The sequence below is a fragment of the Halichoeres trimaculatus genome, unplaced genomic scaffold, assembly GCF_033239565.1.
Source record: "Halichoeres trimaculatus isolate MK-OKI-2021-1 unplaced genomic scaffold, fHalTri1.1 fHalTri1_scaffold_3, whole genome shotgun sequence".
NCBI classification, from domain to species: domain Eukaryota; kingdom Metazoa; phylum Chordata; class Actinopteri; order Labriformes; family Labridae; genus Halichoeres; species Halichoeres trimaculatus.
In genome coordinates, this window is record NW_027437181.1 from 3975780 (window position 1) to 3998642 (window position 22863).

The following is a 22863-nucleotide window of genomic DNA, read 5'->3' on the forward strand; positions in this document are numbered from 1 at the left end:
AATTAAAGAGGCTGAAAACAACCATCATTGCGTTTCCCGTTCGTTCGTCATGTTTGTTTACACTGAAGTCACATCTTACTACGCGAGATTTGGCATATTGAACGTGAGGAAGCTGAAGCTGTGCTGAAAAATCAGTGTGTGGTTTGCTCCAGAGTGCACGCCAACCTATAAGATCAGAAGAGAAAAATCTTGTGCAATCTGTCTTTTGTTATCATCAAGTGTGTGAAGGTTTGAAGAATCCTGTAAAGTGTGCCAGCCTTAAAACAGGAAATACATCTTTGGCAGGTTTCAACTATGAACATTTGTGATTTGAATGTTGTCTGTTCTCAGCAAAAGACTAATACAAGGACTTTTGTTTACATATTTAATATGAAATAGATCATTCTCATCTAAAAAAACTTAACGGTAGTATCCTGGACAGGTAGCAGCATCTGTCTTGGAGCATTTACCACAAATCCTTCTGACAGAATATCAAAGTTTGAATCAGGGTTTAAGAGTCACTGTATTGATTATGTCTGACTCAGTTACCAAACGCTGATAAATAAAAACTTTGTCGTTCTTCCTTTTGAGCTTAATTTGAGTTTGTTTGTCTCTCTGTGTTTTCAGGGTGGACCCCATTCCTTATGACACTCCCAAGCCAGCAGGACACACCAGGTTTGTGTGTGTATCGGACACACACTCGCGTACAGACGGCATCCAGATGCCCTACGGGGACGTGCTGCTGCACATGGGCGACTTCACCGAGCTGGGGCTGCCCTCCGAGGTTAAGAAGTTCAACGACTGGCTAGGTACTAAAGCTGCTGAAGACACACACTCAAACACACACACACACACACCGCTGGACGCACGCATTGTTTTCACCCTCACACAAAAGCTGCGAGGCAACAGGGTCTGGAGAGCAGAGGGTCGGACTAAGGCACGAGACACGTCGCACGCATAACCATTAACGAGACCACACAATGACTCCCCCTCCCTCCCCCCTGACCTCACAACTGCTGCTCTAAAGTGTCCAGTTTAACCTCCGTGACCCAACACCCTGGCTCAGTTAACCTTTGACCTCTGCCTCTGGCCCCACGCTGTGGGTGAGAGCACTTGCTCCTGTGTGAGTAGGGCGCGTCTGGCTCAGCAGCAAGTGTTTCATGTGGAGACCCTCCAGGCGGGGGCTGCAGGGACTCTGGAGCAGTTTGAGCCTTAATGTGGTCGTGTTTCACACACGATCTGACGCACCTTCCCTCCAAGTCTATAAATCAATAAGTGCCACCCACCACACTAGCTCCAACCATTAACATGTTTGAGTTATAAGGTCTGTGATTCAGGACAAACTGCCTCCTGAAACTTTACCCTGAGAGCAGGATGTAAATCTAAAAGTGATTTAAAATAACCGAGCAAAATATATTTGTAGTAAACAGGAAGAGGAAAGGTTATTGTTTTCACACTCCGATAAACAGTGGCGATGTTTGCAGGGTTTTTTTTTACTACAGATTATTATTATCACTCAATAGGTTAAAACAACTTAAAAAAAAGAAAACTCAACTAAAACAAGGAATTTTCAAAACAAAAAAAATGAAACATGGGCAAAATAAACCTGTGTTTATTAAATAAAGTGTACTGCAGTGCACAAAAAAAACATACCTTATGGGGATTTTTTGCTTCATTCTAAAAATTACAAATATGTAAAAAAAAAAAAAAAAAGTTGTGGAGAAATCCTAATGTGACAACAATGACAAATGTCGGCATTTTCCTTTATAACATTAACTTTTTTTAAAAGATAAATATGCATCACATCTTAAAAAAAAATATTAATTATTTTAAAGATTTTTGCAACTTTTTTATTTATTTATTTATTTTTATTTTTGCATATTTGTCAAATAAAAAAACAAACATTTTTGGAATATTTTTGAATTATTTACAATTTCTGAAAAATTAAGAAAAAGTTTGAAGTCACTTTTTATTTTTATTTTTTGGCAGTTAAGGCAAAATTGGCATTTTTTTTAATTTTTGCAAATTTTTGCAAATTCTTTTAAATCTATTTTTTTATTTGTTTTTATTTGGAAAGTTTCAACAATTTTGAAAAATGTAAAAAAAAAAAAATTGAAAATTTCATTAATTTTGAAATTTTGTGGTATCACAAATTTTTAGAATTTTTGTAAATTTATTGAAGATAAAAAACTGAGACATCACATGTATAATTTTAAAAACACAAAAAAACATTATATTTGACTAACTTCACTAGATTTTTTTACTATGATTAGATTTCAGCCACTTTTTTGTTTTTATTCAGAAGATAAAGTATATTGTCTGGCTCCAGACTCACTTTAATCCAGGTGAGTTGAGGTTGAAAAGCTCTTATGAAAGTCAAGGCTGCAGACCCCTGATGTAGACCCATGTGTTTTAAAGTTTGAGTTTGTCCCAGCCTGCTCCATGATGGTCTTTTCTTTTATTTTACATATTGTACTGCTCTTGCTTGCAGCTGCTGTAAAAACAAACCTATTACAAGCCCCTGATTTAAAGACGCATCAACAACAATAAAATAGTGTCTATAAGGGGAAGAGCTCAAGCCTTTTTCTCTATCTTCTGAGTTTGAATGCAGCACTCGAGTCTGAGGGCATCAGACTTTAAATTTAGTGGCCACAGTTGCGTTTGGGAAATGACCTTTAAATCAATTGAAAAAAGGCAAAATAACAGCCTTCCTCACCTGTGTCACCTGAACTAATGAAATAACATAAACACAAGATATATTAATGAATTCAGTTCAGCAAGTCGTGTGTGTCTGCTCCAGCTCCTCCAGCTCCGTCCCTCCTGTAGCTGTTTCTGCCTCCTGTACGACTCTGCTGCTGTAAAAATAGATGTCAGGTGAAGAAATTAAAGGTCACGCTGTGATCTTAGGCGACTTATCGAGACGTTCTGCTAATGAACTGAGTCACTGGTGCAGACACATACAGGTGAGAGGACACGGAGAAAAAGCACAGTGATCAGGTGAAGAGAGGAGAGGTGCAGGTCTGTGTGTTTATACTTAATATATGATTTAAATAAAAGCAGAAAAATGCACAGTCAGTCGAGTCTATTACATATGAGACCTGTAAATTTCTAATTTAAATGTTGGAGAGTGCAAAATATTCATCGAGGCCAGCAAACCCCAGAGCAATTATCCTGTGTGGCTCTTTAGCTGTTAGAGTTAAAAATCTCTGCAGGGAGAGAAATAAACATTTCAATCAAGACTTTTCCATTCAAAGTTTCAGCCTCAATAGTGAATAATTAAAGTCATAAAGTGTTAAAAATCATGTCTGCTGTTACCCTTTAAAGTCAGAGTTGTGTTTAAGCCCGTTAGCTTTCAGCGATACTCCTCTCAGAGTCCATGTTTCAGCGATCACTCTCCCCCCTGTGGAGTTTAAAGGCTGTAGTGGCTGCAGACAGTCACAGCAGTTACACTGATTTCAAACATTGACCCAGTTTTTAGAGCAGAAAACAGACAGAGCTGCTCTGGTGGAGGAGTCAGAAACTTCACAAACCTCTCCGACTGTCCCGCGTTCAAAGAGTCACATTTCAAACTGAATCTAAATTTGCTTCTCCTGCTGGTTCACATCTTTAAACGTCCGTAAAGTTTTTCCCGAAATGCGCAAAGTTCAGGCCTCGCAGAAATCAGAATCTTATGCCTCAAACTTTTTGGATCAGAGAAAAAAAGATAATGATGGATGAAGCTAATAAAACCCATAAACAATTAGAGTTACAAGTGCAGTGTGTGAAAATGTTTCCCATGTGCAATCACTGAACTCAGATTTTAGATTCAGATTAACATTTTTCGTGCTGTATCCCGACAGAAGATCCAGTCCACTTATTCAAACTGACTCTGAATATGGATGGGATTTCCAAAACTCCAAATTCTCTTATGTTGGATTTTATTCATTTTCCATGACTTTTGTAGTTCCTGTGATGTAGCGTCACATCTCTTGCTGAGTGACGTTTCTAGACTTAAACCATTGATGCACAAATGTAAATCAGTCATCTTTTAAAATGTCTTTCCTGTCAAGAGCGAAGGCACTCATTTGTTTAAGTTTGAAAACACAAAACCTCTGCACAAGTGTAGAAAAATAAAAATTTGCTTCCTCCCACAGGGGAAAACGTTAACAATTTGAAGTACTTTGAATTAAAAAGGAAGCCAAAAAATGTGTGCAGCAAAAATTGTTGAGAAGAGGTTTGACATTTGGCTACATTTGACCACGATGAAAAGAAAGCAACTCTCATAGGAGACATTTTGCCTAAATTCACCTGGATTGAAGTCATTCAGGAGCCACAAAGTTTACTTTATATTCTATATAGTGTGTAAAATTATATCAAGAGTTAAAATATTGTAAGTAATAATCTAGGAAGTTTTTGATTAATTTGTGAAATTGTTCATGTGATGTTTTAGTCTTAGTTTAACAAACAAGTTTACAGAAATTTCAAATATTTTCAAAATTATTTTTTAAAAAATGATTAAAAAAGTTAAAATATTACAAAATATAAAAAAATGAAAAAATTCAAACTAACAAATATTTTAATTTCAAGAAAGTTCAGATAAAAGAATTTTTTTTGAAAAGTCAAGTTTTTTTAAATTTCAAAAGTTTTAAGATTTCAAAAAATTGAATTTTTAAACAATTTTGAATTTTCCAAAAAATTTAAAGTTTGGAAGTTGAATTTTTTTTAAATATTCAAAAATTTGCAAAAATTTCAAACAATTTTAAAATTTTAAAAGATTTAATTTTTTGACAATTTTGAATTTTCAAAAAAAAAATATTTGGAAAGTTGAAAATTTAAGAAAAATCAAAAATGTACCAAAATTTTAAACAATTTTTAAATTAAAAAAAAAAAAAAAAAGCAAAGAAATTAAAAATTTAAATTGTACAACAAAAATATTGTTTTTGAAAGAATTCTTGAATTTGACAACTTTTATTGATAGTATTGCTTCACTTGTCATTTCTTTGTTGTTTGCTAATGATTTCCTGCATATTAAGCATGTATGTAAAGCTGGATCCGTCCACACAGAATTAAAATCAGTATTTTCTTCCAGATTAGTCTTTTGGTAGATGTAGTTATCTTCCCAGGGCTGTAAAACTTGAGGTTAGCCACAGATGCATGGAAAGTTGGTGGGCTGTTGATGTTGTAGGAGGTGAAGTAGAGCGGTGGCAGGCTTTATTGACAGATGGGATGAAGATTTAGTTCAACTAAATGTTAACAGAGGATTTTATTTAGTGTCAGTGTCTTAAATCATCAATACCCATATTTTTTCATTTGCCATATTTCGTCAAAAGCTGATCCATTCCATCAGGTGATAAGCTAGTTAGCTAATTGATTAAACCAACATGACCTTCTATTACGCTGTGTTGAAGGTCAGGTCAGTAAATAAACCATCATCGATGAAAGCGGCACCAGCTCTGTTGAAGGGACAGGAAAGTATGGATGGAGATTCAGCTCGTGGAGGAGGATGGATGATGCTGTCAGGATTGATAAAAGTTAAAGATCCAAGAGTTTGGATTCTACAGTTAACTGTTAAATCTTCTGACCCTCCAACATGCGAGGCAGGGGCGCTCCTCTCTGCCTCCTCTTCCTCTCTCCTCCTCCTCCTCCGTCTGCTCCTCCGGACTCTGGAGGAGGCAGCAGTGCGTCAGTTTATCGACTGAGGTTTTGGCCTGTTGATGGAGATCATTGGAGATCGATGCAGGGGGACGAGTTTCCCCTGACCCAGCCTGTCTGATGAGAAACACGGGCTCTGATCTGCGTCTTTAAACTGCTCCCAGAAGCCTTTGCAGCGTGTGTGTGTGTGGATGCTGAGATGTGCAACGTGTGTAGACCAGTAGAGACGGTTGAGGGTCTGCAGAAGCGAAAACATTTGACGGTTTTGCTTACTTCATGTTTTTGAGACGGTATTTCCAATGCACTTTTTTATTTGCAGTTTCTTTAAAGGTGCAATGCCAAAAGTTTCAGTTCCATTGTTTTTCTAAGCGCCACCTCTGTAAGTGGTTAAGAAAATGAGTGAATGAATGTCATTGCACGCACCTGAAAGACTTGACAAAAGCGACTCTTTTAGCTTCCTCACATTTTTGTTTTCAAACTTTGCAAACTTCCTCTAAAAGTTTGCCGTGTGGACTGATCGTTCCAGGTGAATATTTTCCCTCCAGGTGTTTATTCAATCACCTGTGTACCTGAATATTTCTGAACTAGTTTCCTCCCCCAGCGTCTTCTCTAATTGGACGATGTGTTTTCATCGTATTTCCTCAAGGATTTGTTAGATGAGGATAGACGTAGTGGGGTGGAAATTTATTTATATTCTTGATTTCCTGCTTCTTAATTTAAAGGATGACATATCGAGGATGTTTCCCCCAGTTGGAAGGAGTATATTTTTAATTTTCTGACGCTCGTACAGAGGTTTTTGTTTTAAAACTTTAACAAACACACGCCTGACTTCTTGAGAGGAATGACAAAACATTCCTCGTCTCTCATCGCTCTTGTTCTTCAGAGTTTCGTCTTTGACGCCGCCTGTTTGTTGGCGAAGAATGGGGGTATAAATGTGGCGTACGGCTCCAGCAGCTCTCTGTAAGATGTATCACAGCAGCAATAAAAAGCAGAAGAAATCCCCAGTAGAGTAATGGAGGTGGAGTTGTTTGATGGTAATTATGTTTTCTCCACCTTTTCCCTGCCTGCCGGTGGTGGAGAGGATGATTCGCTTTAGGTTGAGTGTGTGTGTGTGTGTATCAGTGTGTGTGTAAATGGATGTGTGATCCAGTTAGAGTGCTATGGGACTGAGAGACGGCGCTCTCATATAAGGTTAGACTGAAATTTATGATCCTGAGATGCGACATGAGCTAATTTAGAGGAGCGGGAATGAAACCTGTAGACCGGGGAACCATGATTCTTTCATTTTCAGCATTAGAGAACACACACACACACACACTTACACACACACACTAACACACACACAGACTCGACAGAAACCATGAGTTTTTTATTATCTGCATCGCGCTGCCGTATCTTGACTGAATTTATACTCTTTTCAGTTTCTATTGGTTTTATTTCCAGTTGTGAAGTGGACCGCTGCAAACCTGAGCAGAGAGCTTACATCTTTTCTTTCAACTACTGTCGCCTTTTTTATTCTTCTAATACCTGATATAGAGCTCTTTATTCAACGCTTTATTCAATTTGCCCTCTCGCCGTGTATCATAACCCTCTGCTGCTGCTGCTGGTCACAGCCGAGTGCAAAAGGAGCAAACGGACAAAAGCTGAATGGAGTCGTAGGTGGATGTAGTGGTCTCACCTTTATGGCTGTGCAGTGATCCTGGAGTGTGAGGGAATGGATTCACTTCTTCTCCTCTTTCGCCATGTTTATTTCAACCAACCATGACCATTTGGAGAATCTATGTTACAGTAATTTCTGTATTTGATTACTCTAAGTATCTAATGAACAAATACTCGAGTACTCGCAGATCATTTTTATTTGATCATAAACAAAAATAGGATCCGTTGGACGCCGACAGACAGTTAAGATTTTACATCCATCTTTTCTGCTTTCCTAGATGTTGATCTTCGTAGCAATGGCAAGTGTTGCATCTTCATAGAGAAGGCGCTGGGAAATGGTTCTTGTGGTAGTTTTCCAGCTCTCTGTCCACTATAGAGAGAAGATGCGCACACATTTTGACCGCAGACGCAGCGTTTAGCTCCGTTCATTCAGACGAGTTAGCTTTTTTTTAACCACTAAATTCAACCTGTTATTTGCATCAAAATGTACGATTGTTCTGTGGTCAGTTTTTAGGAACAATACTTTACAACAGAAGCAACATCCATCAAGTTTTGACAGTCACAGAGCAACTGGTGTTTTGGAGTTAAGAGCATCCATGCTAACCGGTGACTCTGAGCTGACAGCATCAGTAAATAACGACCAAGATTTTTTAAATTTTAAAAATTTAAAAAAAAAATCCTACAATTTTAAATTTCAAAAATTTGAAATTTAAAAAATTTTAACATTTCCAAAAAATTGAAATTTTGAAAATTGTAAAAAAATTCAATCGATCAAAAAAAATTAAAAAATGTGCAAAAACTTCAATTTTTGAATTTGACAAAATATATTGATTACTGTCCACAGATAATGCAGTCATGAGCATTGAGTGACAGTTGTGTGTTTAAATTGCTCTCTGGGTACACGCCAGATCTCTTCTGTCCACTCACTACTGTTTCACAAACCTGGGAGCGTTTACCATCCGAATAAGTGATGATATTTAGTTAAAAAATGTGTTTTTTGGTGGTTAACTCCTCCATGTCAGTTGACAAATCATTATACTCTGCAGTGCTTCTGCACCTGAGTTGCGCGCGCATCTGGCGTTGTTGATCAACAAGTAATCCCTCTATATCGAGTGTGGTTGTCTGTGTGTGTTAATGTGAGCATGTGTTGGGGTGGAACTTCGCTGAGCGCAAAACAGCGCGAGGAGAAATGTGAACGTGGCGATGTACAAATGTCATCTTGCCATGTAAAGTGATGAATAATATAAGGCTATTTAGTCTGTTCAATTAGACCTGATTAATGAGAGAGGGAACCTTTAATCACTTCTGCTGTGATCTGGTGCTACATGAAAATAAAATTAGCTAGACTTCCAGGGGGGCAGCTCGACAAAATTTTGTAATATTCCTCTTTAAAATCAAATTTAGAAAATGTATTTTAAAAGAAAAGTTTGGGCTGGGCTTAGGACCACTGGGCCCACCCATAACGCCGCCCCTGGTCTGGAGTATCTTAGCGCTGTGTTCGACAAACAGAGCAAACTGTGAACCTCAATCCGAGGGAAAAATCTTTTGGGATGGATAGTTTTAAAGAATATATTTTCATTACTCAGACGAAACCAAAGTCTGTCTCGTAAGGTCTCACTAAACTACAGCTGGACTGTGAATAGTCGACTTGTTTAAAGCCGAAGCTCCGTACAGAGACTCAATAACTCTTCCAGCTGACGTCTTTGTGAGAGTTAAAAAAAGAAAAGAATTGATGCTAAAAATGTTGCATTCAGGTCAAAATTGTCTGTATAGAAAACAAGACTAATCAAATCCAGATCCTGATCCTGCAGACTTTGCTGATGTTTATGTGGCACGTAACACTGCAGAAAACTGACCACTGATCATCAGTCTGTGATGATGGATCGAGAGACTGATTTTTACAGAAACCACTAAAAAAAATACTTTACAAAGAGAGAATTCATATGTTCCTTTCACAGTTAACGAATATGTCAGAGCCGCTGGTGGATTGATACGGAAACTTACCGTCAGCTGGAGCCCACTTTAACTGAAGACCTATAAACCAAAGACAAAGCTCTCAGAGTCCAGTCCTCCCTGGCCCTGCTCCTTTTAACTATACACCTGAACCATCCTGTAAGATAAGTCCATACAGAGCTCACAGAAGAGCCAAAAGAGGACTGGAGCAGGATCACAGGGAGCCTGAAATAAGAGACACATATAGGAACGGACTGGAGGGTGATGAAGGCCGGAGCCTCTGGCTGAGCGCTCAATCGCCTGGAATAAAGCAGAAAGTCTGTTTCTTGATGGCAAAGGGGAACCGGGACAAATCACCCGGACAGAGGGGAGAGAAAAGGGCGCAGCACAAGTTGAAAGATGAGGGGATGAGAATAGTAATAGATGTTCTTCTCCGTTTAGTTCAGGTTCATGCTTCTCCCGGCTGCAGAGATGGAGCGGGGCCTGCCGGGGTCAAACTGAGCAGTCAGGTGTGGTTGTAACCTCTGGGCCGCTCTGAATTGAGGGTATTTTTTTCTCTTTTCACTTACCTGAGTCTTTTCTTTGTCTGAGCCTAGGCAGGAGTGTTCGTTTTAGGTCCAAAATAAAGGGACAACCCGCTGTTTCTTTATGGAAAGGCTGACCTGGAGGAAGGAAAAACACGTTTCACACCAAGTATTTGGTTATAACCATAAAACCAAACTATTATTCTCATACTCTAAAGCAGTCCTTCCTCTTTTTAAGCTTCTGTTGGTGAGTTTTCATCCCTGTTTGTGTCTTTTACTGTTTTCTTTTACTCTTTGTCACCACGCTTTGTGTCTCATTTGAAGCTCTCTGAATTGCCTTGTTGCTCAAATGAGACGTATAAATGACTTTTACTTGCTTTGCTTTGCTTTTCTGTCACTGCTTTATTTCTACAACATGAAAACATCAGATCTAAAGAAGCTTCCTCTGGTTTACTTGTTCTTATTTAAGAGCTGCAAAAAAGAAAAGGGCTTTTTATTTATTGTTTGTTTATTTCACTTATAAATGGAGCCACATTTGTAAGGTTCCTCCATTTGTGGGATGAGCAGTATTTACGTTACACCCACGAAATGTTCGCTAAATCTTCTCTGCAAATGCTGAACAGTTTCTCCTCTCATTGACTCATGTTTGTTTAGGGCTGGGTACCGAACTACGGTTCTTTTATGGCGCTGACCATAACACTTTGGTTGTACCAAGTATCAAAACACGTCTCAAGTTTTGGTATCCAGAGGGTAGGGATGGGTACTGAATTAGGTACACTAATAGCTGCCGTCTGAATTTTGTCAAAAGTACCGAGTACCGATTCACAAAAAAACAAAAGGTACCATGTTTAGGTATCTAAACCCATCCTTGTGACTGTGAGAAAGTGCAAGGGTAGGTGATTTTTCATGCTGGACATGAACACAGCATTAACAGGTTAAATACTGAAGAATAATGTTTGTTAATAATATGTTAAAATGAAATATATATATATCATTTAACAAATTGTCATTTTTTACCACATAAACACACAAAACTACCCAAAATTGCTACCTTTGAGTACCTGTGCTGTACCGTTTCAAATGTGAAAGGTACCCATCCCAAGCTGTGACGTTACATTTTAGACCCTTTGAGTGTCTTGGTTGTAAGAAAAAAGGACGACTGACAAATCTGTCGACTTTTCTGGAGTTTGGAGACTGACGTGAAAGCATTTACTGATCTCCCTCACGTGCTGCTTTTCATTGAGCTGCGCTGAGCTCAGTGCTGAGGCCCTCCCCTAGCGGGTCACACTGGCCATCCATATGGTTTCAACCAGGGGTGCACCGTTCACAATTTTCTGGCCAATCACCAATTTTTAAAAAGCCTGACCTGTCGATACGAATTTGGGCCGATACCGATTTTTATTTTTTATCTTTTATAACTGGCAGCATATACCTTCAATGTTCCAGTCTTATTTCATTAAAAATCATTGACCAATACCTGTGAAACAATACGATCTTTGTGTTTTAACTTAAATAACCAATAAAGTGTACGGAGTTTAAGGTCCCGATCAATCAGCTGGCCAATCGATTGGTGCATGTCTAGTTTCAACCCTAAAGTCTAGATCACTTCTTCTAGTTCACTTCTCTGCTTTGGCTTCAGAGACGTGAGCTTTTCAGCGTGCTACACGTCATTCACGTGCACAACCAGCGTGTATGATTCATGACATATGCTGCAGCCTGAGAAGATGTCTGCATGCAAATGAATTGCTTTGGTCATTTTTGGTGGTTCCAACCCCCGATAAAGGAGAAGGATTATTTTGACATTGAAAAAAAAAAAAAAAAAAAAAAAAAACTGAATAAAGTTAATTTACAGTTATACACACATTTAAGGTGCACTCAGTATAAGCTGACCTGTCACTCGTTTGCAACTTTTATTTTGCACAGGCGATTATTTGTTGTTTATTTCTTATAGGAAAACTTTTCAGAGTGGAAAATACTACAGCTGAAAAATTAGACTCGAGATTTCTACAGTAATGTGTGATGCCATTTTCTTTTTGTTAAAACTGAAGTTGTAAAATTGGTGCGGAAAAAAGTATTGTTCAGGAACCGAAAAATGTGTTTGTTGTTGGATGATTGGTGTTTTCATGGGACACAAGCTTCACGGCTTTTGTTTGACGTCTCCTGTTGTACGATCGTCTGTTTGACGTTGGCAGAGAAGATTTGGCAAATGTTTCATGGGTGCACACACACTGAACTCTGCTGCTCATCCCACAAACACACGTTCCTTACAAATATTTAAGAGTGGAACAAAAAGGTTTTACAGCGGTGAAAGATTTATTTCCAGGAAGCGTCATTACTGCAAAGAAATAACTGATTATTTACACATTTCCTGACTTTTTGTTTTTTGTTTATTTCAAGCAAACCCTCTGCTGATAAATTGATGTTTTACAGGAAGATTTGACGCACAAACTAACAAGCCTTCCTTGTGTTTTCTGTTTTCCTCGTCCAGGCGGCCTCCCGTACGAGTTTAAGGTGGTGATCGCCGGCAACCACGAGCTGACCTTCGATAAGGACTTTATGGCCGAGCTGGTCAAGCAGGATTACTACCGATTCCCCTCAGTGTCCAAACTCAAACCCGAGGACTTTGACAATGTCCAGTCGCTGCTCACAAACTGTGTGTACCTGCAGGACTCAGACGTCACCATAAAGGGATTCCGGATATACGGCGCCCCGTGGTAAGAGCACAGTCTGTCCTTTCTAAACTCCGCCTGTCAGACCCGCTGAGTCACATTAGTCTGGTTTTGTTGTGGATCCCTGAGGTGAAGGTGCGTCCTCTCCTCTCCTCTGTCAGAGTCTGGCTCCTCTCCAGCTCCCACCCTGCAGTCACTCAAAGGGGCCTCTCGGCCTCCTTCACGCAGGGCGCTATTCCCAGCTCGCCGTCTCCTTTATGAGCCGGAGCCCTTCGCCTGCTCCCCGGGCTTACGTTACAGCGCTGTTTTGACACGGGGTTAAGTGATACGCGTGTAACCGGGACGCTCTGTCAATAGGCTCTCAGGTGTGGAAAGAAAGCAAGCAGGAGAGAGTGTTTGTGGAAAACGTGGAGCTTTTTCCTCAGAGGACAGTGGGAGAGTTGTTAAAGTGAGAAGTGTGTGTGCAGAAAGAGTGCTCAGATTTACTGTGTGTCCTGCTATGAGCTCACACTTTTCTCATTTTATACTAAAATAAAAAAATCAGACAGTTTTGTTAAAAATTGTAACCTGAGGTCGTGATTGAGGGTTTTAAAGACATTTATGTTCAGTGTAAACTGGATTTTTTTACCTTAAAGCAACAAAAGCGAAGTTGTCTCGAGGGATTTTGTCTGATTTTTGAGCCGTTCATCTGCAGGAAACCAGGCTGTGGTCTCAACTTTTTTAAAAGGTAGTTTTTATTTTTTGATACGAGGTTGGTTTTCTTACCCTCACTGTGCAACTTACACAGAATTAAACAGATGATAATTAACGGTTTCAGATCAAAATTTGATGCATGAGTTTGCAGAGGTAAACAGGTATTGCAAAAAGTGTATATGACACTGTTACTGTAAGGGTGGGCTACAGATTAGCAATCTATCTTTTTGTAATTAAACTTAGTGTTGGGGATTTCTACATCTGAAAGGGGATTCAGCCTTTTCACAATAAATGCTGTAAACTTTCTGTGGCACACTTCAGTTTTTTTGCGCTGGCATCTTTACTTTGGATACTACGGTGGAGTAGTACGGGGCGGTGTCTGGTTAACTGCCCAGCTAATGTAGCGCTAAAGTAGACAAGCTAATGTTAGCTGAATATTTGCTTTTTTAAAATGTTTATTACTGAAGTTCAGCCAAACTTTTAAGCACTGCTGCAAACTTTCCATAGTTGCACTGCACACACTACTTAAGGTTTCTTTGAAGGCGATCGGCGGCTTCCACTTCTTCTTTGTTGGTGGTTGGCAGCTTCCTCTTCTTTGTTGGTTTTCTGAGTGGTTCCTGGAGAATCAGAATCTGGTTCCCGGTTCCTGATCAATGCCTAGTATTCACAGGTCTGAACAGACTGTGTCACAATAACAGTTTGGATTACATTCAAGTTCAGTTGGAACTATGTTCTACTATTATTGTTTTCCCACTATCCACGTAAAATAAGTGATGTAAATTATTTCCAGTTCATGTTTTATTTTTCGAAGCATCAGCATTTTCAGACTCTGAGTCTTTTTTTTTTTTTTACCATGGAGGAGCGCACAAAATCCTTTCAAGACAGCAACATACAAAAACACCAAAATATATCCTTGTTTCTATTACACTCCCTTTTATTTTACAATATACAAGTTAACAAAAACTGAACAACGGATATTACATTTCCTTGTTTTCCATGAAATATGACCCACAACAATTTTCTGGTACTTAAAGGTGCCGTAGGCAGGGTTACCCAGGTAAGATGGCGATTTGAAAACCAGCACAGCCCCTCCCGTCCTGTGTTCTCTGACATCACACCCATACGCAAATTTAGCCCCTCCCACAAGAAGTTAACACATGAGTTTATGGTTCTTCTTTTTGCTCTTCTTTTTCTTCTTCTTCTTCCTCTTCTTCGTGCTGTCCTTGTTTAACTCCTTTGTGTTTTTGGGGGTTGGAAGTCCGACAAGGCAGGTAAATATGCGAGCCAGGACTTCCTCAACAAAGAGCTTTACAACTAATCTTGATGAAGGACGAAGCGTCGATAGAGCCTCAGGGGTTCTTCTGATTGGTCAAAGATACCTGAAGCGGTCGAGAATCCTTGTCAGCTCATAACAGAGACAGATGGAAATGCTTCGACCTCATGGTAGTGCAATTATACTACACTCATAAAGGGTTATCAATGGATACTCTAACATTAAATCCAAAGAAAACACAAAAAAATTAGCATTGACGAGCTAAATCCTGCCTACAGCCCCTTTAAAGCCATGTAATAGGGACATTCATAGTAATTCAGGCCTCTTTACTTTACAACTTCTTAAATTTATCACATAGTAGTTTGAAAGCAAAAGTCACTCTTTCTATAATATAGATTTCATGAATAATTTCTCGCCAGCTTCCAGTGTTGGTGCGTTGGGTTGTAACCACTTCCTTGTAACGGCTTTCCACCCTCCTATCAATAATACCTTCATTTAATGATTAGATAATTATCTGCTGATGATTGGGTATGCAGTGCCATGTTTCCAAAGTACAGTGAGCAGATATTAAAATGAATGTCGAAGTAGTTTGAGATATTTAATCCAGACATTCATGGATGTCAGAGCAGTATGACAAAAGTTTTAGACACAAGACCCTGAGTCCTTGTCCTTACAATCCTGAAATTATTGGGTTTAAAATAGACTTTGAAATGTTGTGGGAAAAATCAGGGTCAGGCACAAAAACGGTCACAATAAATGGAGCTTTTACAAGTTAAATTGTACAATTTAAAAAAAGTTATTGGAAAATGAAAAGAGAAAGTTACGCTTTCCATTCAGGGATTTCTATGGCTTTAGGAAACGGTATCTTCTTAGTTTTTGTTTTTGCCTTTACTTCACTTTGTTTGCCAAATGAGGCGCCAACAAGATGCTTTAATGACACTTTTTCTCTTTAGTGTGCTGAATAGTGCAGCAGAAGCAGGTTTTTGAAGTCAGTTGGAAACACAGAAACATGAAAAAATGAATAAATAGATAAATAACATAAAATGTAAACCCTTGAGTCTATTTACCAAATATTGTAGGACACAGAAACGTCTGTATCTCAAAAACTATAATTAGTTAAATCTTTTTTTTTTCTTTTTGGAGTCACTGAATCCAAAACATTTAGATTATTAGTTTCATGATTACTGATGAGGTAAAAATCAGATATTGAAGACCATGAATGAATGTTTAAGTTTTTAGTTTTTGTTCAGCACGTTTTTCACCTTAAATACGACTTTGTTGACTTTGTTTTGTGTAAGTAAAGGCACTGACTGTTTCCATCCATAGCAGAGAAAAAAAAGTTGAACAAGCCTGGTCTGGTAGATACTTGGTGATGGGTTGGCTTCATTTAAACCACATATTTAAAAAGTTTTATGAGTGAGAAACATACAGAAAAAGATGAAACTCTGAGTTCACTCTGGTTAAAACCTCAGCAGTCGTAGTTGAAGTGATCTCAGACTGGTGCTGGTAGTTTTCAGTGTGTCTAAAGCATCTTTTCTCCGGCTGAACTTCTGTCCTCTCTCAGTGTTTGAACAGCCTGACCTCCCCTGCCCCACTCTGCTGCTGTGAGTGTGTGTGTGTGTGTGTCTGTGTGTGTGTGTGTTTTGTTGTGCGACCGTCGAGGCTGAGACTTCCTGCGTCCTGCTGTGACTCTCCGTCTCTCTGTGCTCTCTGCTTCTCATAACTCTGCCTCAGACTTAAAATAACTATTTAGGTCACACCTTCATCCTCTGGCAGCTATAATTAGCAGCCGAGCTCCAGAAGTGGCAGAGGACAGAGCTGGGCCATGGGGGGCGGGGGCAGATCCCGGGTAGATTCCTCAGACATCACAGCAGCTGGAAGGAGAGATTAGTGTCTCCTCTCCTCCATCCTTCCTCTCCTCCATCCTTCCTCTCCTCCATCCCTCTGTCTGAGGGAGGAAGGATGCTGCCCCCCCTCCCTGGTGGCTGTTTAGTGTGAGGGCTGGTAAGTGTCTGTTGTGACAGCTGGGGGTCTCATGAGAGGCGAGGGGACAGCTTGGCGGCCCCCCCTGTCCGCTCCTTCACAGCCCATATGGCAGCGTGGCCCGGGGTCTGGCCTGCGTGTCCATTGTGAGGTCTCACTTAGCCCTGCAGTGACCCCTCACTTCATCAGCAGCTCACCAGCTCACCGCCTGGGTGGCCGGGCTCCTGTGAGCCCTCAGCGCTCCTCCTCTGCTCCTGCTGCTCCTGCTGCTCCTGCTGCTGCTGCAGGTCGGGACGGACAGCATCACTCAGGAAACGTAGCGTGTAACGACCACCTGATAAACGCTGCTGCTGAGCTAACCACTCAATGAAATGATGTTATAGAGTGTGTTTGTGGACTTCACTTCATGCTGCTCTACTGGTTATATTTCATCATGCATTTAGATTTCTGTACAGCTGCTACTTAAATATCATGTTCGAATGTAAAAATATCAAAGAAATTTGGCAGAAAATCATCAGGAACTGTGTTTGTGTCATTAAGAGCAGCTGGATGTTTATGAGGAGTAGTAGTTGTATTGTGAAGTCTGGTCAGTATGAATTTATTTTTCTTTTTAAAGTTGTTTTTGGGATGTTTCTGCTCTTATTTTGAAAGGACAGGAAATTGGCTAAAGCAGGAAATAGATTAAACGCTAAGGCTTTTGTCCCTGATTCGATTCTTTGATGATTTTTGGGGTGTTGATTTGGTTTAAATTGCAATTCTTTGATATTATTTTTTGCGATTTCTAGTTCACTTTTTTAACATCAAGCCTCTTGAAAAAAGTTGGATGATGATGGTGATGATGTCTACAGACTATATCAGGATATTTTACCCAAAAAGGAACATCTCGTGAGTCAGTTTTTGAAGATTTATTTAGTGGATCTGACATCTCAATTTTTTAACCACCCTTATAAAAGTCTAAAATGAAGGATTTAAATTTGAAAAAAATATAATAATAATAATTTTTGGAACAAAAAAATCATGATTTAATATCTTTCAACAAAAAATTCTTATATTATTATACTACATTTTTTTCTCCAACCACTGGTTCACTTTTAAAAGTGTCAGATATTGGACTGAAAAGCATCAGGAACTGTGTTTGTGCAGAGCATCTGGATGTTTATGAGGAGTTGTAGTTGTATTGTGAAGTCTGGTCAGGATGGATTTCTTCTTCTTTTTTTAAGTTGTTTCTGCTCTTATTTTGAAAGTACAGGACAGTGGCTAAAGCAGGAAACAGGGTAAAAGCTTGGACTGGAAAAAATGTGTTTTTTCCAATTTGATTCTCTTATGATTTTTGGGGTACCATTTCCAATCCAATCCAGTTTATATATAGAGCACATTTTAAAAAACATTTAAGTTTACCAAAGTGCTGCACAGTTAAAATAACACACACACACATACAAGAGCATTAATAAAAGAAATTACATATAGAAACAAATAAAAGTCATAAAAAAAACAAAGGGGTTAAGACAATTGAAGACATAAAAGGACACAGATCAAACAACTCTCATGCTGAATTAAAAGCCAAAGAATAAAAGTGAGTAACGCGATTTAAAAGTCATTAGGGTGGGGGATGTTTTTATTTTGAGTGGCAGATCAAATTAAAAACAATAAAAACACGATTTTTGGTTCACTTTATTAACACCAAGCCATGTGAAAAAAGTTGAATGATGATGATGATAACAGACTATATCAGGATATTTTCCTTCAAAAAGGAACACAACTTGAGTCAGTTTTTTGGATTTATTCAGGGGATCTCACATCTCAATTTTTTGCAACACAGCTTATACACATTATTTAAAATGAAGGACTTAAATAAAAGAAAAATTTAAACAATTTTTTTAACAAAAATAATAAATATAATAATAAAATTGTTTAACAAAAAATCCTCATACAGAAGGTCCTTGACTTACATGGTTCTTGACTTACGTCGTTTTGACAATAAATATACCTACGTAAGAAAATAGAAAAGGTTTTGAAGTTACGCCACTCTGTTTGTAAGCTCCCACGACACGTACAAGTTTTTGACGGTGTGCGTATGAATACACAGCTACACAGTGCTACGCGGTCATCAGCATCTTCCACTTTGTATCGAGTCGCGTAATAGTGTAGATTCGTTTTTATTGAAATGTCTAATTTAATTGTCTGAACTGTTTTCCCATGAATTAAGTATATTACATGTATTTGGATAGTTGTTTAGAGACTTAGGAGGTATTTAGGGTAAAAATCAAACTTGCGCTGAATTTCAGGCTATGACTTGTCGACTCTTTCGGACCGCTTTTGTTACTATACATCAGTTTTTTCTTCCACCTCTAGTTTACATGTACAAGTATCACATAATTAGACTGAAAAGCATCAGGAACTGTGCCATGAAGAGCAGCTGGACGTTTATGAGGAAGAGTCGTGGTTTTGTGTAGCCTTTATTTTGAAAAGATAGGACAGCAGGTAAAGCAGGAAATAGGCGAAAGCAGGGAGGGACTTGTGGGAAAGGTGCACGTCAGTCACGTGAGCTAAGCTGTGCCTCTGATTGGGCGAACTCACAATCTTAATATCCTCTAAACTGCCGAGTTAGAAAAAGATTCAGATCATATATTTTTTTGTCATATATTTCTGCAAACTGCTGAAAGTGGAAACAGTCTGATTTTCTAAGCTGTGGTGAAACTGTGGAGGTGAAATCCTGTCAGCAAAACTCTGGCAGACGTTAGGTAGAGTTTTAAAAAAGCTTTTTCAGTCAGTAATCACTCAAATGTTTAATGCAGTCCCCTCTGTTAATGCTGCAAAACATCATTAAGAGCTCGTTATGTATTACTCTTAATAGAAAGATGTGATGGCTTCTTTTTAAAAATCAAACAAGCTGTTTTTCTGTCACCGAGCATCGTGCAGTTTTTATTCGTTCAGTAATTTAATCACAGGATGACAAGCTCCTCCATGCCACAAGAATGAATAGGTCTACTAAGAATGGGTCTCGGTATCAGCCTTGATAAACCATATCCATCTGTCTTTAGCAGATCTACAATAAGCGAAGCTATTTCTTCTCAGGAAACAAACAGATCTCCAAGATTTGGTTCCTACTGAGTCAAAAGTGCTCATTTCTCTGCACAAAATGAGTCTGAATCCTTCTCTTTACAGCCGCTCTGTTGAGTTTAATAAAATAAACCAAAGTATTTACTCCTCTTTTGTAAAACGCTCCTGGATCAGTCAGGTTTCCCGTCACAGAAGCCGGTCAAAGCAGCAGGTTTATCGCTTCATCAATGACTCTGCAGGTTTTTATCTGCACAAACTGGAAGGAAAGACCCGCTGCGCTCCAACACAAGAGCCGCACAGCACTCGTCTTTATCCATCCATCATTCAAACGCCTGTTTTAAAGGTTTTAATTATGAAAAAAGAGGCTTCACTGCGGCGCTTTTCAAACATAATTATCTGCAGCAGGTTGGCGCTGCAGCGTGATGAAATGTTTTGGTTTCTCACTGAGGAGCGAGAGCACATTTTATATCTGCGGGTCAGAGGATGCACATGCAAACGGGTCCTATCGAAGATGGAAAATCTGCTCTTTCCCACGCCAAAAGTTTCAACTTTCCATCTTCAAAAACTGAGAAAGTAAAGCTTGCTCTGAGCTCGTCTCTTCAGGGATCGAGGTGGATTTGAACAAGGCCGGGCTCCCTCTGTTTCACACACACACACACGCTCACACACACTTTTTGGTTGCTTAAACATGTGCTCACGTTGAAATTGTGCCAACAAGTTGCCTCAGTTAATTAATCTCACTAGTAAAAGAGTTTCCTCAGAGAAAAACTGGAGTGTTTTGGGTGCAGTTGCCCCAGATGCTGGAAATCCAGGCCTGAATTTCACAGCTCAGTTTTGATACCTTTGTGGTGTCGTTTTATAATAAAGTTTTACGCCTTTGCTAAGACATTAAAGTAGAAAAGGCTGTTGGCACTTTTACAATTTCATAAATGAATATGAGACCAGAGTTAGACTGTGATCATGTGTTTGTAAATTAGGAAAAGATTGGAGAATGTGTGAGAAATACCGTACCATGCATGTCCATAGGGTGGCACTTTTGCAGTAGCAGACTTTTTAGCTTATAGATGTGTTAGGAGTTGGATGTTGATCATGTTTGTGAAATTTGAAGCATACAAAGAGTTACATGAAGGAGTTTCAACAACTTAGTGGTTAATGGCGCAGAGTTTGAGGCGCGTCATAGCTACACTGTTTAAGTAGAGGACATGACGTGACAATGCTTTATGGAGGCCTGAAAGACATTTCTGTGCACAGTTTAAACCAAAAAGTGGTTAAAAAAAATGAGTTTTTGATGACAGATTAAATGTCCCATTTTATGCAAAAATCACTTTATTAAGTGTTTTAGTGAAATTTGTGGGTCTTTGGCTTTCCTCCCAGCAGCCATCACTGCTCTGTTTTTGGATGTAAACAGCCACATAGTTCCATGCACAAGCTTCCCATCTTGGAAGAAGACAAGACTAAGTGGCTAGAGTTCATTTATCAAGGAAATATTCCAGCTACACTCAGTAAAACTGTGCATGAGTGAGCTTGTCACTTCATGGCCGACTGCTTTTCCAACCTTGGACAGTCCAACAGGGCTAGGGAATAGACTGGTCCTGAATCCAGGTGCATTACCAACCATCCTCCAACAAACCTGGGACCCTGGAAATGTGAGTATTTTAAATGCTGTGTGCTGTGGAGCAGATGGAAGAGTTTTTCCTCAGTGACCCCCCTGTCTCTGTGTTGGCTTCAGGATGCTAACTTTAGCTGCTGTTAGCCTGTTGTTTTAGCCTGTAATGTTACAGTAAACCAGCTTCTCTGTTTTCTAAACATTGTGCACTTGGAGCTCGTGGCGCTGCTTTCAGTGACTTGGAAGATTATCGGGGCCGATATTTGGCATTTTGAAGCATATCAGCATCTGCCTTTTTTTAATACGACAGCCGATAAGAAACAAATGTAAAACTGCGTTGTTGCTGCTCTGATGCAGCTGCTCTACTGTCTGCAGTCACTGTTCAGTCCCCAGCACTGTCCCACCCACACTTTCATCTGATTGGTTACAACAGAACCATGGCTTGGGTAACAGCCAATCAGCAGAGCAGTCATTACAGTTATTGCAGTTATTGAAATTTTCGAAAACTTTATTTACTGTAGGAAACTTTAGCTATTTATTTTTTTGACTTTTCGTTTCGCTTTATAAAAAATTTCTGCTTAGCCTGGGAGCTGGTTGATAAACTCATACTTAAAGGTATTTGAATGAATTTAAGTGTTGGACTTTGACTGAAAATTCAAATATCGGTTATCCTTGTCTACGAATAATCAGTATCGGTATTGGCACGGAAAAATCCATATCGGTCTATCTTTAGTGCATTTTGCCGAAAAAATCGTGAACTTTGGCGGCCGCTTGTGGCCACACCCATTCAGTTACCAAAGGTCCTTAAATAGGTTTCAATCATCAATGTTTCTAGTATACACATGCCAAGTTTTGAGTTGATCAGATGAAAAACCTAGAAGTAGTTCATTGAAACACGAACCCAAAAATCGTCAAAATTCGACCTTAAAGTGAAATTTCAAAAGTTTCTGTTCAGAACTGACTATGGTCATTAGAGACTTTTTTGTAGGTCTAGGCACAATGGTTTTGCACAAAAAATTCAGACCTGTAGCTCCAAGCAGATTTTTCAGTGGCTAGAGGGCGCTGTGGAGCACGTGTCAGGTTGAAAAAAATGCAGTCATAAAATATCACACGGAGCTGGATTTGTCTAGGTGAGTTCACGTGTAAGTAAATTTGAAGGCACACAATTTGGGGTTAAATGCGCATTATAATAATGATAATAATAATAATCACTTTTAATAATCATTTAAAGAGGGCCTTCGCCGCATTGGGCCCTAATGAAATAACTGCTGCTCTGTTATCCAAAGTCTTTTTGTCTCCAGGTGAGTCAGGATGCAGAAACCACAGTCCGACTCTTACAAACCAAAAGCTGCAGCGGCTCGAGCTCCAACGTAAACACGTTGAATAAATGAAGAACTCGTGAAATAAAATATCCTTGAGCTCTTATTATCAGAATAAATAGATGATATGAATGGTCGGCAGGGAAGCGGATTTTAAAGTTTCCAAGGCTGCAGCTAAAGACTGTTCCATAATTAATTAAGCTGCTGATTATTTTCTGATTAGAAGTCGGAGTAATTACCACTTTCTCCATTTCTACCAATCCAAGGCTGCTGCATTTTTCCTGCTAATTATTCCAGTGTTGGTGAATATTTAAACCCAGTGTTTCATTTATATGATATCTAATACAGAGAGGCAGTAAATACTCGAATGTGAGACCCTGAAAGCACAGAAAGTTTGAGTTATTTGCCCAAAAGGTTTCTTTAAAGTGTCATAAATTATTGAAATATTTTTAATACTTCATCACCCAAATGAAAGAGATGAGCTATCCAGTTTTATTCGTCTTTTTCCCACAGT

The 22863-nt window shown here is 39.1% G+C and overlaps 1 protein-coding gene across 2 annotated transcripts in view; it reads left to right on the top strand.

The window, feature by feature from the left end:
• mpped2a (metallophosphoesterase domain containing 2a) overlaps positions 1–22863 on the top strand; it is a 116886-nt gene that overhangs the window by 39076 nt on the left and 54947 nt on the right. For both annotated transcript variants that reach the window (XM_074667039.1, XM_074667040.1), the window contains exons 3-4: positions 607–788; positions 12235–12460. In XM_074667039.1, the coding sequence (XP_074523140.1) occupies positions 607–788; positions 12235–12460 (408 nt within the window). The remainder of the gene's footprint in view (positions 1–606; positions 789–12234; positions 12461–22863) is intronic.